The sequence below is a fragment of the Leptodactylus fuscus genome, chromosome 7 (assembly GCF_031893055.1).
Source record: "Leptodactylus fuscus isolate aLepFus1 chromosome 7, aLepFus1.hap2, whole genome shotgun sequence".
Taxonomy (NCBI): Eukaryota; Metazoa; Chordata; class Amphibia; order Anura; family Leptodactylidae; genus Leptodactylus; species Leptodactylus fuscus.
The window spans coordinates 26,752,302-26,768,962 of record NC_134271.1 but is presented as its reverse complement, the minus strand read 5'-3'; the positions used below and the strand labels follow the sequence as shown (position 1 = coordinate 26,768,962).

The 16,661-nt window shown below is 43.4% G+C and overlaps 1 protein-coding gene across 2 annotated transcripts; it reads left to right on the top strand.

The window, feature by feature from the left end:
• Window positions 1-1,357: 1,357 nt before the first annotated feature.
• LOC142213229 (delta(14)-sterol reductase TM7SF2-like) lies at window positions 1,358-15,746 on the top strand. Of its 2 annotated transcripts, none has more exons than XM_075281506.1 (11): window positions 1,358-1,429; window positions 4,784-4,849; window positions 4,937-5,133; window positions 5,482-5,536; window positions 6,859-7,053; window positions 7,736-7,839; window positions 8,103-8,222; window positions 8,349-8,517; window positions 10,156-10,236; window positions 14,108-14,230; window positions 14,400-15,746. In XM_075281506.1, the coding sequence occupies exons 2-11, from the start codon at window positions 4,792-4,794 to the stop codon at window positions 14,558-14,560; spliced, it is 1,263 nt and encodes a 420-aa protein (XP_075137607.1). In that variant the 5' UTR covers window positions 1,358-1,429; window positions 4,784-4,791; the 3' UTR covers window positions 14,561-15,746. The 2 variants fall into 2 exon arrangements, with proteins under 2 accessions (XP_075137607.1, XP_075137608.1); XM_075281507.1 differs by having other exon boundaries at window positions 1,368-1,444.
• The last annotated feature ends 915 nt before the right edge of the window (window positions 15,747-16,661 follow it).

Sequence of the window (16,661 nt, the reverse complement as noted above, 5' to 3'; positions counted from 1 at the left end):
TGTCATCAAGGCACAACTACATAGCTTTACATGGCCGCCCTATTCATTCCAATGGAAACCACCGGAGACAGCCACACGCAGCACGGCAGTGGGAATCCTAGTGATCAGACCCGAAGAATAGCAAGCTACCCACTATACAGTGTACGTGAGGTAACTTCTTGTGACTCGCATATCCCTTTTAAGGGCTAGTTCACACGGGGCACGGTATGGCGTATTTTGGTCCTGATTGTGGCGCGGGACGCCGCTTCAGAATAGGGACAAAATGCGCCTGCCATTACTGTCGCCGCTTCTGCCGGTTGCGGCTTCCTGCTCCGGAGTAGGCCCAAATGAATGGGCCTAGCACAGAGGGTGCTGCCACGAGGCGGACGCTGGGGCTGAATGAGCCGTGGAATCCGCCTGAAGAAAGGGCAGCTCTCTTCTTTTTTCCATGAGCGGGAACAAACCACTCACGGAAAAAAGTACGCTAGCAGTCTATATAGACTTCTATTGTGAGGGAGCGGATTCTGATGTGGATTCAGCACCAAAATCCGCCCTCTCTTGCTCCGTATTAAAGAGCCATAAGTTTACCTAATTAAAGGGGTTGTCCCATCACAAGGATCGTAGGAGGAGTGGAATAGCAGCATCGCTCCTGCCGCTGCAGGCTTCATGCAAGGCAGGAGTGTAGCGATGTCGTAGGCACCTGTGCCGGTGTCTAACCCTCCCCCAGCATCTGCCTCTCTATTACAGCGGACGCCGGGTCTGTATTAGCATTGTGAAGGCTGGAGAACTGACTGGTCTCACCATTTATGAGCGCACACGCAGGGCCAGCGGCATAGAAGCGACGTCTTCTCGCCGCTGGCTTTGCATATGTAACCCCGCCCACCAATGACGGAAGAAAGAAGATTTTACAGCAGTGAAGACTGGTGAGTATGTGACGTGGGAATACCCCTTTAAGGTTATTTATTAAGTAAAAAAGTGGTCAGTTTTTAGGTTTACAGTGCCATAGAAGAAACCTATACAGTATATACATATTTATGTACACGTGTATATACTAATAGATTTATATTATGTCACGTGATATATATTTAATGTGTTTATATCTCTATGGATTATGTGTATATATATATGTGTGTATATAGCAATGTATATACACTATTTCTATGACGTAGCAGACAGTTGACAAGCTGCCCCTTATCTTCTATAACCCTCCTCCCGCCCATAGGCGGAACATTATGTTGCTATGGAAACACGCCAGCCAATCCCTCTCAGAACACAAGCGTGGCTCGAGCGTTATCGGCACTCGATTGGCTATGGGAAGGCGTGGTCTGTGATAGGCGGCTTCTGATTGGCTCGTGCCCCTAGTGACACTATAGGAAGATGAGCGAGGAGGAGAGGATTGGAATTAAAGGGACAGCGCCATGACGTTGTAGTCCCAGGGACAGAGCTGCAGGTAGGTGTCAGTGAGGTAAGTGTGGCGCCGCGCTGTACATAGCATTGTCCTATGCTGTATTACAGGAGGGCTCTGCTGCTGCTGGTCACCTGACACTTGCTCTCTGCAGCCCCTCATTATCCTGTCCATACACTGCATAGGTGTGCTCAGTGTCTCCACTATCCCCTATAGTCAGCCATATCTGCTCAACTATCACCCACCTCTGATGTATCATCCCAGTCTACATGGTCACATGTCACATTGTATCCAGTGATTGTCTATAGGGTCACTCACACCCCATAGGAGGCAATTGTCATTTACTTGCAATATCGCAATTTTTATTTTTTTGCAGCTAAATCACAGTTGTACTATAGATGTGATAGGAAATTGTAGACAGATCTGTAGGATCCCGTGACTTGTCGGCATAAGACTATATGGCCACTGATCATAAAGATCACAATGTCTCGTTGTTATACTGCGAGTTATGATTCTGAATATGGTTGTATTGCAAACCTGCAGAACTTATAGCGACAGGCGAGTTTGCCAGGGACTAACTCGCAACGTGTCCCAGATTTTTCATATATATGTTAACAGGCATGTGGGGCACATTTATAAAGACTGGTATTATTAATGCCAGTCTTCATAACCCCAAAAGCAGTGAAGGGTGCGCCTTATTTATGACAAGGTGCACGCCTCCTCATAAACGATGCGCACCCTCTGCGACGCCGTGATCCTGGAGGGAAAATGTACGCCAACTCATAGCGGTCAAACATCTCCCACGCTGTCCCTGGGAGTAAAATTGCACACAAAATTGCGACTTTATATGCCTTGTATGCCCAATGTGTTTGGCTGTGCCGTGTTGGGAAGGCCAAAGATTTTGGTGCAGTTCACAAGTTAATGTGATATGATGGATGCTGAACATCCTTCAGGTTTGTGACCGTTGTGTCACACTAACACATTGCAGAACCTCATAGTAAGTTACCCGTGTTAGACTCTGTATACGCTATGTCCGAGCCTATTGTCTGATATGTACCTTCAGACTATACACATCAGATGCTAAATTTGAGTGCTTTGTAGAGGTATGCTGACGATCTCTTATCAAGAGGTGCACTACCCAAAAGTAGACAGATAGATAGATAGATAGATAGATAGATGCTTTCAAAATCCTGGTTGCATTAGAGAACAACAATTTATCTCTGCTGTCAGACATGATGTTTAGCTCAAGAACAGATACTGAGCCTGCACGAAAAGCTGATAGGATTCAGCTCTGAAACCTGCAGAATTTTGAGGGCAGTTCAGGAGTATGAGTAGGCTCATAAGTAGTAGAATTTCTTTAAAATAAATAAAACCCTATAGTCTCCTTCCCTGGTGCTATCGTTTTGGGTGATAACATGTCCTCTGGACATCATTCCCCTAGACTGAGCATATAGCTTTGGATCAGGAGCACCAGGATAGGTATAGCTAAGTATAGTTATTTTTTTTTAATTTATTTATTTTTTTGTTGGGGGGGGGGGGGGGGGGGTTGTAGGTTCTCTTTAGATTTTAGGATTCACCTGGGTCAACAAAGTTCATAGGTGAATTTTGTTTACATATCATATGCTGATATTTTTTTATATTATTTTTTGAAGCTACCCTAAAACAGGATCAGTACAGGACAAGTAACACAATGGGGCGGATTTGCCAAGGCTGCCTATTATTAGACAGTGTAAATGAAGACCAGACACTCTGAAGATGCCAAGCACAGCTGCTGTATAAATATATACAGAGCTGTGCTGGGTCGGTACTGAAGGATCTGTAGTGCGCACCCAAGAAAGATGACAGCTTTACACTTCGGTACCATATCAATCAGCTTCATGAAGTAGTCACCTGGAATGGGTTTTCAACAGTTTTGAAAGAGTTCCCATCGGTGCTGAGCTCTTATTAACTGCTTTTCTTTCTGCAGTCCAGCAAATCTCAAACCACCGTAATTGGGTTTAGGTCAGGTGAATGTGGAGGCCATGTTCTATGATGCAGCACTCAGTCACTCTCCTTGGTCTGATAGCCATGACATCGCCTGGAGGTGTATTTTTGGGTCATTGGGATGCAGATCACTGCAGGGGTCACACATGGAGATTGGGCCCTGTAAAATCAGTGATGGTTCATGGGCAACAATCTGCAGCATAGTAGACGTCAGCTCCTGATAAGCAAGTATTTGCTTAATTTGCTGTTGATCTTGGACGTGTTTACATAAGGGCCCGTTCCCACGATGTAACGCAGCCCTCATTCTGACACGTAAACACGTGTCAGAGTCGGCGCTTCAAAACAGAATCCCATTGACTTCAATGGCTTTCGTCTTGCGCGCGCTTCCCATTGAAATCAATGGGAGGCTTTTTAACCCATTGATTTCAATGTGTTATGTGTGTTAAACTGAACCCATTGAAGTCAATGGGATTCTGTTTTGAAGCGTCGACTCTGACACGTGTTTACGTGTCAGAATGAGGGCCGCGTGTTTACGTGTCAGAATGAGGGCCGCGTTACATCGTGGGCCCTAAGGCAATGGCCAGGAAGTACACCTAACATGAATTCTATAGACATGTCCACGTATGTGGTACAGTGGGTAGCTTAGTTCAGGGATTCCAAGTCACAGAACTACAGAACGTTACTCCATGGGTTTGGGAATCCGACCCCTCCTGCATAATATAACCATGGCCTTGACCTTTAGTCTACTCCTATAACATACCTTTAGAGAACAAAGGTCATACGTCCTTGATATGTGTAGTGGCCTATAATGTGGGTCAAAGTTCCTTCTGATTGTGATGTGAAACCTAAATTGAAAACTGTATGAGTGCCTTTTCTAGTTCCCCGTATTAGATTAGTCTCATGTCTTGCTCTCTTGCCGCACTGTTTTAGGACATCTTTGGTTTTAAACTTTTGTACTACTCTGACCCAGATGACTGATGTTCAGACGATTGTTTGTCTGGCTTTATCCCATGTCTATGAACAGGATAAAGGGGTAGTTCCAGAATACGTTATTGCATATCACTAGGTGAACGTGACCTCTGTGATCCTGAAAAAAAAAAAAACTGAATCACTTACAACAGCTTTATTGTAAAGTTGTGTGCTCTCCTCTGGAGCGCTGACTTCACAGACATTGACAATGTCATTCCAAAGATTAGACTTGGATGGTGCAGGGAACTGTAGCCCTGTGCACTCTTCACGTGTACTAGTGAGCAGCCTCTCTATTCACTGTAAGGACCATGGGCTCACCTGGATTACAAATTGATGGTGTTATAAATAAAGTTGTACCGCTGAATAATAAACAGGTCTTATTTTTTTAAATTTTGTTTTAATCATATTTGTTCATTATTTTAGTTGATAAGTATGTTTCCATTTTAGAAAGAAAGATGGCGGACAAGATAAAAACTCCGCGTACTAAAGAACTTGAGTTTGGCGGATCCATTGGTAAGTGTGTATAACCCTGTAAGTGATGTAAGTGAAGATGACATGACATTTCAGTATTACAGATTGTGTTTATTTCCCTGTGTGCAGGGGCCTTACTGATGTTGATCGCGCTACCTGGGACTGTCCTTTACCTCCTCCTCACATGTAACACAGATGATGCCAGTGTGTTCCAGCTGCCCGGTCCTCTTCCCCCGCTGAAGTCTTTGTGGAACCCATTTGCCCTGACACTGCTGCTGGGATGGATAGCACTGCAGGCGGTGCTATATGTGCTGCCTATGGGAACAGTAAGTTTTTCTCTTAAAAGGGTTATCCAGCCACCAATCAAAGTTTCATACTGACAACCTATCCACAAGGTAGGTTGTCAGTATGTGATTTGTTGGGGTCACAAGCCGACCCCACACACATCATCTGTTCTAGCTGTCAGAAGCTGCTAGTGGACGGTGCATGTGCACTGTCGGCTTTGTACCTTTGTATTGTGACTCTGTCGCCCTCGTAGCATTTATGGATAAAACAAGAGTCACGCTTCAGGCTGCCCCTACTCCATAATAGTGGCCGGTCATATCACAGACTAGAGATTGTATAATCCATTCTATACATGGAGCGATGTGGAATTGCCTCTAATTTAATTTCAGATTGCCGAGGGAATCGCTCTGAGAGATAACACCCGTCTGAAATATAAAATAAATGGTGAGTTTCAACAACACTTTTACTGTAACAATGTTTTTTTTCCCCTATGGGTAGGGTGACTACTTAAGTTTACCGGGACCAACGTTGCAGTACATATAATTTGTAGATTTTTTTTTTTTTCTTTTGAATGTACTACTTATACATAATATTTCATGAATTAATATATGTCAGCATTACACTGGCAGGCCATATCTGGCTTAAAGAGGTTCTTCTCATGTCCTCAGAGATGTGCGGTATTCTATACCACTAGAAAGCCGACAATGGGCTGTGATCTATGGAGAATGCTATCCGTGCCATTAGTTCCAGGATGGATATCTCTCCACTGTCATACGGCCTAGTGTCATTGCTGATCTGTGAGGAATCCCCCCCCCCCAACAGTATTCTTCCATAGCCTTGTATTGTTGGGGGACGCTCCTCACAGCCCAGCAATGAAACTGAGCGGTAAGGCCCACCCTTCTGAGAATGGAGAGGAATCAGTGCCATACTGGGGAAGGTGGCATTGGGAAAAGTGCGTTGAATTCAGAGCACTGTCTGCTTTCTAGTAGTATATAATACCGCCAGTGCCAGAGGATGTGAAAGATCTTCTTCAAGGCAGTTTTTTTGTTTGCAGATTTTGTTGTGATTGTTTAAGCCAAAGCCAGGAATGGATTGAACAAAAGGTAGAAGTGTAAGAACTTCCTATATATTTCTTATTCCATTTGTAGCCATTCTTGGCTTTGGCTCAAATAATCGCAACAAAATCTACATTGTAAAAATCTGCGCTTCCTGCAACGTGGGGCCTTAGCCTAAAGTGGTTTTCCAGCCCCAAATTGATTTTTCATGGAGATGACCTATCCACAGCCGTGGAAGCTACAGCAGTGGATGGTGAGGATGTGTAGGACCGTTCCTATTCATCACCCACTGCGTAGCGGTAATTTCAGGGAACTGCAGACCCCTCCTATTACTTGAGTAGGAGCGGTTCTGCATCCACTGCCTGCCCGGTAGCCTGCAGTAACAAGCTGATCTGTGCAGGGTCTGGTTGTCAGACTCCCATGGTTTATAGGTCATTAGTATGAAAAATTAGTTTGGGGTGGGACAACCACTTTAATAGACAGATAATGATAGCCGGTTGGCTAACATGGTAACCCAACAGTACCCAGCAATTATGTTGCAGGATGTGGATGGACTTGCTAAAGAGAGCCCTCAGATGCTCCAGTTGATACTGACTATGGCATCTAAGGGGTTAGATGGCTGGGATCAGGGGTTCTCTAATTGCAGATGTTGCAATGAGAGTACAATGCTTATACCTTGTTAATGTGGTCTTTTCTTTTTGTCTCCGGCAGCTTTTAACGCATTTATTGTGAGCGCCATCCTGGCAGGTGTAGCAGTGATGGTCCATTTGCCCCTGCCTTATGTTTATGACCACTTCCTGGAGTTCGCCGTTGCCTCCGCTATCATATCTTTCACTCTCAGTATCTTTCTTTATATCAAGTCCCTGGCAGCACCGGAGTCTGCACTGGCACCTGGAGGCAATTCAGGTAGAGTCGCATTAACCTTAAAGGACGGGGGAAAAAAATCCTGACCCACATTGAAGGGGTTCAAGATCTGAACGTTTTTGATGTTGATTACATATCCACAGGAACATGTCATCAAGTATCAGGTTGGTCTGGATCTGACACCCGAAACCTGGAATGATCACCTGATGCGGCTGCGTGCTGGAAGCCATACACTAAGTAGACAGGTGGAAGCAGCCCTGCTCCTATTCAAACGAATGGGAGCAGAGCTGCAGTTCCAGATGCCACCACTACACTGTACGGATCGGAAGACACCTGGTACTGCAGCCCCGCTCACATTCACTTGACTAGGAGCAGGGTTCCTTCCAGCCTTAGTGTTTGGCTTTCAGCGGCCACATCAGCTGATCGGTCCAGGTTCGGATGTTGGACTCCGACCGATCTGATACTGATGACCTATGCTGTTGTAAATTATGACCATGTAAAATAGTATTGTCTTCATTTTGGCCTAATATGACGGCGATGGGATTTGTTGGGATTTGAAGCCCTTCTCCCTCTCCAGCCATGTCCCATCCAAGTGCAGCATAGAATTTTATTTATTTATTTTTTCTTACCTTGTGCACTAGAACCTGCCATAAAATATATGATAAATCCCCTCCTCTGTTTTCTATCAATTTCTTTCTCATATTGATTTTTTTTGTTTTTAAAGGCAACCCCTTATATGACTTTTTCATCGGACATGAATTGAACCCTCGTATCGGCTCATTTGACCTGAAATATTTCTGTGAACTTCGGCCTGGACTTATTGGCTGGGTGAGAATCTGTTTTATTCACCCCAGATTTATTACCTGGCTGCCCCCCAGGGGGTCACTAGCAGCCCTATGTGATATATAAGCCCTTGCTGGTGGCTTGTGGGGTCTGTACGTATAATGTACTGTATATCCAGCCTAATTCCCGTTCAGCCATTCATCCTTTTGCTGGTTTTCCACTTGCATGGACTGCTCCTCTAATAACTCCTAATGTATATGACGATAATTCTTTCGTTCACCCGTCTGCCATCATCTGTTCCCTTCCAGTGTATCGTCAATCTTTGCTTCCTGATGAAGGACATTGAGCTTCGTGGCTCCGCCTCCCTCTCCATGATTTTGGTGTGTGGATTCCAGGCTGTTTATGTCATGGACGCTATGTGGCATGAGGTCAGTATTGTTCATTATCGCAATAGATCACTGTTCTACAGATGGAGGGGCGTAGACAGTAGCTGGATTGATAGATGTGCGAAACCTGCTGTCTTGATCTCTTTTGTCTGCCTTCTCTGTCAGTAGGAAGCCATCCTCACTACTATGGACATTGTTCACGATGGATTTGGTTTCATGCTGGCGTTCGGGGATCTGTGCTGGGTCCCATTCACCTATTCGCTGCAGGCGTACTTCTTAGTCCGTCACCCACAGGAGCTGAGCACTCTGGCTGCCGTTGGCATTATCCTTCTCAATGGTATGAGCACTTTTCCTGGTTTTCTGAATTCGTAGTTTTCCCTGGATTTTATGTGGGAATTGTCAGGTTCGTCCAGCAGTCCCAATATCCCAGCATGTACCGTGTGTCCTAAATAATGCTAATGTCTGATAACTAGAGCAATGGTGGGGCTGGATGTGGAATTTGTAGGTGGGCAAATTGCAGTTAGAATAAAGATTATGGGTCTGGATATTTATCCTTAAAAGGGTTGTCCAAGGACTCAAATTTATCTTGATTTATCCAGTGGATATCCTGATCTATGGGGGCTGGTTTTTCGATTGTCAGCCGGCACCCATGGCCTAAGTAAATTGAAAGTGAAAGTAGGAATGGCGTTGGGGTCGAGACCCAGTTCCGATCACATGACCTGGGGATAAGATACCTTGAGTCGGATAAATCAAGGTAAATTTAAGTCCCCGGATCTCATAATCCACTGAGAGGTATGAGTTTTGTAATACACGTATAGGTAAAAAAAAAATACATATGGTACAGGATATACAAAAATAAAACTAAATCTAGAAGAAACATCCATGGTCAGTTTCCTGGCGCGATGACGTTCTGTACACGTACATGTGACCACTGCTGCCAAACACTGGACAACACTGGTCACATGATTTATATATGACCGCATCACCCATAAGGCCAGTGATTTGGCTCCAGTGACCACCTGCACATGTACAACATGTCACCACTATATCCAGTAAACCGAGACCATCCAGGACCTCTGAATTTTACCTCATTCCCCTCTTGGTCACTTTTATGTAAGTTCCAGACAGTCCCTATAAAATGTGTTCTTGGTGTATATGCAAGTAACGCGTTACACTTATTAGATCTTATTAAAGGGGTTGATCAGGAACTGAAGGCAATTGATACTGATGAACTATCTACAGGATCGGTCATCGGTATTAGATCAGTTGGGGGTCTGACACAGAGACCCCTTCCCAATCAGCTTTTTTGGCTGCTGGAAGCCACATACCAGGTATATAGAAGGAAGCAGCCATGCTCCGTTACAAGAGAATAGGAGTTTTAGACCTCCGTGCACTGTATACAGCTTCTCTGCAGTTTAGTGGTGGCGTCTGGAACTGCAGCCCTGCTTGCATTCAGCTGAATTAGGAGTAGGGATATTTTGTCATATACTTGGTATTTGGTTTCCGAATGCCGAAACACCTGATTGGGATAGGGTTGAGGTGTTGAACCCTGCCCCATCCGATACTGATGACCTATATAGTGCATAGGTTATCAGTGTCTACCTTCAGGTCCTAGACCAAACTCCTTTAAATCCTATATTGTAGTCCAGAGCTGCATTCATTGTCCTGTATACAGCATTCCTTGCTGGGGTCACTGCCAGTAAAGAACTTCCTCCGGTGATTCGTCTTTTGGGTAGAACAGTCTTAACAGTACAGCTGACATGGGAAACGGTAACTTTGGACTGTATTACAAGGTGCGGCTCCTGATCAGAATATGATAAGTAGTGCAATATATTCATAGCGTTGCTGTTTTCTGTAGGTAACAGCTGTATACAACGTATAGAAGTGAACATGGTAGACGTAGGACTAAATTCACACCAAAAATGCAGATTTCACAATACAAATTGATCTTATTAAATCTCTAACCTTCTGACAGCTGTTGGATACATCATATTCCGAGGGTCCAACTCACAGAAAAACGCCTTCCGAAGAAATCCTTCAGACCCGAGTGTGGCTGGTAAGAAATATCCAGACGTCTCCATGCCCTGATTCTTTAGTGAAATAGAAGCCAAGCTGGATCTTTCAGCTGTCAGTCACTTACACATGATCGAATACTAAACATGTTTTTGTGTTTGGGGTCAAAATTATTTGCTGAATAATTTCATAATATATCTTTACGCTGAGGCCCCACATTGTGGAAACGCTGTTTTATTGCAGATTTTGCTTTGGTTTTTAAGCCAAACCCAGGAGTGGCTATAAAGAATGGGAAAGATATAGGAGGTTCTTGTATTGCTCAGTCCACTTCTGACTTTTGCACAAAAAACTGCAGCAAAATCTGCAACAAAAAAAGCAGCTTTTCTGCAACGTGGGGTCTCAGCCCGATAAGATAAGATAATCCCTTTAATAGTCCCACAGTGGGGAAATTTCAGCATGTTACAGCAGCATAGTAATACAGGTTCTGGATAATACACAGTAATATATTACACAGCCTTTGCTCTGGGCTTCCTTTACTTTCCATCACACAGCCATAAAATTAAATGATAGAAATCTGGCTCTGCTAGGGTTGCCATTTATTCAGTGAGCAGTCTATGCAGGGATCTACAGGCAGACAGAATTGAATTATTTAAGGCTGTTTAACCCCTTCCCGCCGATGGCACTTTTTGACTTCCTGACCAAGCTCGATTTTTCAAAACTGACATGTGTCACTTTATGTGGCAATAACTTTGGAACGCTTTAACTTACCAAGGTGATTTTAAGATTGTTTTTTCGTAACACATTGTACTTCATGTTAGTGGTAAATTTTGGTTGATATGTTTTGTGTTTAATTATAAAAAAATTGGAAATTTGGTGGAAATTTTGAAAAATATGCATTTTATAAAGTTTGAAATGATGTACATTACATACAGATAGTCAGACCGCCAAAATTATATCATAAATCTCATGTCCCAGAGCTCCGCTTTATGTCGGCATCAAACTTTAGTCACCCTTTTATTTTTTACGGACATTATAAGATTTACAAGTGAAACAACAATATTCAAAATTGTCAAGAAATTTCCAAAACCCATTTTTTAAAGGGCCTAATCCAGTTATGAAAGCGTTTTGAAAGACCCTTGTATTAAACTCCCCCATAAATCACCCCATTTTCAAAACTGCACCCCTTAAATAAGCCAAAACAACATATACCTAGTAATTTAACCCTATAAGTGCTTAACAGGAATTAATACAAAATGGAGGTGAAATTTTCAAATTTGAATTTATTTTACTAATATTTTCGTTTAGCCCTAGAATTTGCACATTCACAAGGGGTTAAAGGAGAAAACGCATCCCACAATTTGTTAGGCAAGTTCTCCCGACTACCATAGTACCCCACTTGTGGGTGTAAACTAATATATGGACGCACAGCGAGACGCAGGAGGGAAGGCGTGCCAAAGAGCTTTTAGAGGGCAGATCTGGCTGTGATCAGTTTCAGGAACCATGTCGCATTTACAAAGCCCTTGAGGAGTCAAAACAGTGAAAACCTCTAGAAAGTGACCCCATTTTGAAAACCGCACCCCTCAAAGAATTTATCAAGTGATGTAGTGAGCATTAGTAACCCCGAAGTGAATATGTAAGCTGTGCGGAGTAAATTGGGTACACCAAATCCCATTCTATTTTCCCACCAGCTCCTATGACGCGGATGGGGAAGAGGGGCATTCTGGGGGATCAGCGCTGCTGTATTATCTCTCATAAGCTCTAAATATGGGGGGTCCCCTGAAACCGCTCGCACAGCTTATAAATTTCCTTCTAGTAGCAGCCACTTATGTCCTAATGATTTGGCGACTTTTGGGGTTTTTGTCTTCACATTGTACAAGGTAGATTTTTATTTTTATTATCTGGCAATGTGGCCATATGAGGGCTTGGTGTTTGCGGTATTAGATGTGCTTCTCAATGCCACCATTTAGGGGCCTGTAACTTATTGACTACATTTTATTAACTCTTTCTGGGTGGGATGTAAAAGGAAACATCAATTCTGGCATTGCTTTTTAGCATTTATTTTTTTTCCTGTGCAGCGTACACTATAAGTAACATGTTACCTTTATTCTGCGGGTCGGTACGGTTACGGCAATACCTCATTTATATGATTTTTTAATGCGTTGCTATTTGTGCAGAATAGAATTCAATTCAGGGAAAAAAATCTATTGTTTTTGCATCGCCATCTTCTGAAAGGCATAACGTTTTTATTTTTCGCTAGACAGAGCTGGTTGAGGGCTTATTTTTTGCGGGAAGACCTCTTCTTTTTATTGGTACCATTTTGGTTTTCACCTGACCATTTGATTACTTTTTATTGAACATTTTGTAAGGGAAAGGTGGTGAATAATCATTATTTTGTGCGGTTTTCTACGTTTTTTTTTTTTTACGACATTCGCCGTTCGGGTTAAATAATGTTTTAATTTTATTGTTCAGGTTATTACGGACGCGGCGATACCAAATATGTAATGTTTTTTTCTATTTTTCTTTATTTTACATAATAAAACATTTTATATGGGGAAAAAGGGATTTTTGGGGCTTTATTTATTTATAATTTATTTTAAACTTAAACTTTTTTATTTGACTTTTTTTTCACTTTTTTTTTCTGTCCCCAGGGGGGATTGAAGCAGTGATCGGCTGATCACTGCTTCAATAGAGATACGCTGCAATGCACGTGTTACACGTGTATTGCAGTGTAGAAGAAGCTGTCAGCCTGTGTGGACGCACAGGCTGACAGCTTCATTTACGGCAGGATCGGCCAGGCGCGAGGACGGGGTAAGTGAAGGGGCAGACCCGGGGTCACTGATCAGACCCCGGGCTGCCCCCTACGAACACCGGCACCCCCCGAAACCGGCGCGGGGGGTGCCGATCGGCACCATATGACATTGTAACCCCGGAGGTGCCGGTGGTCATGTTGATCACCGGCATCTCAGGGGTTAACACCCGCGATCGGACCCGGTTCCGACCGCGGGTGTTACGGGGCATTGTCAGCCGTGTATTACGGCTGTCACCCGCTGTGCATGGTGCGCACACAGTTTCTGTGTGCGCACCATGCATCCGCAGTAATAGTACGGCGGTTTGCGGGAAGCCCTTCCCTGCAGCGCCGTACTATTACGGCGAATGTCGGGAAGGGGTTAAAAAGGTACCATGGTCAAAATGAAGCTCTATTCAGACATTTTCCACGAACATTTTGCTTCCAAAGGGCTCCCGTTTTTAGATTCCTTACAGATTGAAATCTATTGAGGGATCCGTGAAAATGGTTACAAATAGGACAAGCTCCATTGATGGGTATCGAATCTAATACAACCATGTGATGGCCTTAAAAAAAAAAAAAAAAAAAAGTTCCTGCTTACTGTCATGTTAAAGAACATGATCCAAAATTGGAGCTGAACCTGTAAAGATACTCTGTAATGCTAGACCTTAGAAAAGCTGATCCTCTTTAACCCCTTCCTGATATTTAACCTACATGTACATCATAATGTCAGAGTGGGTGCACAGAGCATACGTGGCAGGTGCCGGATGTATTATAGCGCAGACACCGACTCGTAATTTCTAGCATAGGAGCTTACTCTGATGCTAGAAGTTTAACTCTTTAGATGCAGCAGTCATTGTTGGCTGTAGCATCTAGTCAGTTACACCATTAGAGGGTTGCCTGCTCTCCACATATCCTACCTTTCTACGAATTTTTCATTGTCCTGTGTATATGTGTAATATATATATATATATATAATGTGTGTGTGTGTGTCGAACAAATGAGTGGTGGTTGATATGCTTGAACTTCGTTCAGTGTAAGCGAACCATTACTGTAATGTAAAGCAAGCTAGATGATGTATTCTGTCTCAGGTTATTGTCTTGTAAACCATTTCTCCCCTCAATTTTAGGGCTGGACACCATCCCAACAGCAACAGGAAAGCGTCTTCTAGTATCTGGATGGTGGGGTCTTGTTCGTCACCCAAACTACCTTGGAGATTTAATAATGGCTCTGGCCTGGTCCCTGCCGTGCGGTGAGTCACTAGTAGTATACGGCTGCTTTCACACAATGAATCGGTTTTTCACGCCGGATCCATTCGCATACAGTTTTTGGCTGGATAGAAAAGAACAAACATCTAAGCTATTCCAGCCAACAAAAAGAATGTATTCAGTTACTTACAAGCCTCTGAATGTCTCCCACAGGTCTTGGTCACATCTTACCCTACTTCTACGTTATCTATTTCACTGGTCTCCTTATTCACCGGGAAGCAAGAGATGAGCACCAGTGCTTGAAGAAGTACGGCCTGGCCTGGCAGGAATACTGCAGAAGGGTTCCCTACAGGATATTCCCATATATCTATTGATTCATCCATTGTCATACCATTGAAGCTTCAGTGTGATTAAAGACAAGACAAGTATGGACTGCTAAGATGTAGGTGTGTAAGGGTCATTATAGAAAGCCCAGGGTGACCCTAAAAGGAAGAGATGACTTGTTTGCTGTAAATCTGCCTGCCGGTACCAGTATACCATTGGACTTCTTGAAGATTTGACCAGTATCATATGCTGGTGTTCCATGTTATGGTGGTGCATCAGTTCTGATCTTGGCATAATGCACAGTTACCATCAGCATATACATCCCTACATGAGCTGATCTTTTTGGAAATGTACCCATCAATCCTAGAATTTCAAATGTTATTTACTAATTTTTTTTTTTTTAAACAATTTTTATTTTTTAAATGTGACCTATGTAGTCAATTACTAAGAGATTGATGGTCTTCCATGACAACCTACTGTAGCCAAAGGTAGGTCATCAATATTAAATGTCCAAAAAATCCCTATGTATTAGCTCAGTTGCAGGTGTGATCCCAAAGGGAACTTGCCCATAGCAAAAAGCAGGGTTTACCTGTAGCCAGGGGTATAACTTGAGGGGGTGCAGTTGCATCGGGGCCCATAAGCACTGGAATCAGTATTGAGATTGCAGCTCCATCTGGCCCATAAACCAGGGAGACCCACAGATTCCCCCTAACCACACTAAGGGGGATTAAACTTCTTAGCCCCCGTAACCGTCACTATCAAGAATTCACTGTAGGGATGAGGTCGGGGGGCCCCGGACAAAAGATTGCAGCGGGGCCCACAAGACTTTAGTTATGTCACTGCCTGTGGCTGTGCTCATTTTTCGACCATTGAAACAAACCATGAGATTGACCTGCCGCCAGTTCACTGCGAGTAAATATGTGCTGCAGGTTTTTTCAGCACTGCATGGAGGGGATTTGGTTAAATTGCGTCCACTACACTGGTATTGTATCCCGCTCCAACTATGCCACATCCCTGGTCTAATATGACTGGATATTTAGGAGCTGTATATTCTGGGCCAAGAAGAGGATCAGATCCAGACAGAACAGGGAAACCTCTTCCAAACTAAACACTTTCATGTTCAGGTCACTCATTATGCGGGTCCTATACAAAGCTGTGCTAAGGCCATTTTTGCGGTACCTATATTTTGATTAATATTTGATACTATTGACCTCACCTATAAAACTTATTACTGCAGTGCCATTTGTTTAAAAATTTTTTTTTAAAAAAATGCAATAAAAAATTTTAACAAAGAAAATGTGTAATAATATAATTCATATGCCAAAACCATAAGGTCCCTGTGCCATGTCCAGATGGAAAATCAGCAGTCAAGAGCCCTTGAAAGGATTCTGGTATGTAAGTTAGGGCGGGTTCTCACCTGCGCCAGGTCTCCGCTTTGTGGGTTTACGACAGGAGACGGAAACCCGGTATTCAGTGTCCACCCGTGAACGTTTTGTGGGCTCCGCGGCAAAACTGTTTTTTTTTTAACCAGACACAAAGTCCTGCATGTTCGACTGTGTCCACTTAAAAAAAACTGTTTCACCGCGGAGACCGGAAGATGCTCACGGGCGGACACTTTGCAAACCCATTCAAATGAATGGGTTTGAAAAGTGACTTCTGATTTCCGTCTCCTGTCTAGTTTCTCGGGCAGAAGATGGAAACCTGCAAAGCGAAGACCAGAGCGCAGATGTAAACTCGCCCTTACCATAGTATTGTAGTAATATACTGTATATACTCGAGTATAAGCCGACACCCCCCCCCCCTAATTTTACCACAAAAAACTGGGAAAAGTTATTGACTCGACTATAAGCCGAGGGGGGGAAATGCAGCAGCTACTGGAAATTTTCAAAAATTAAAATGGTTTTTGGGTGCAGTAGGTGCTGGGAAAGGGGAGGGGGTGTTTTGGTTGTCTGCCCCTTCCCTGAGCTTCCCCCCCCCCCCAAAAAAAAAAACAAAAAAAAACAAACTTTTTTTTTTTTTCTTGACTCCGAGTATAAACTGAGGGGGGGCTTTTTCAGCACAAAAACTGTGCTTAAAAATTCGGCTTATACTCCTAGTATATACGGTAGTCTGTAAAAATGGAATATTTCTTGGGCTACATTCACATCATCA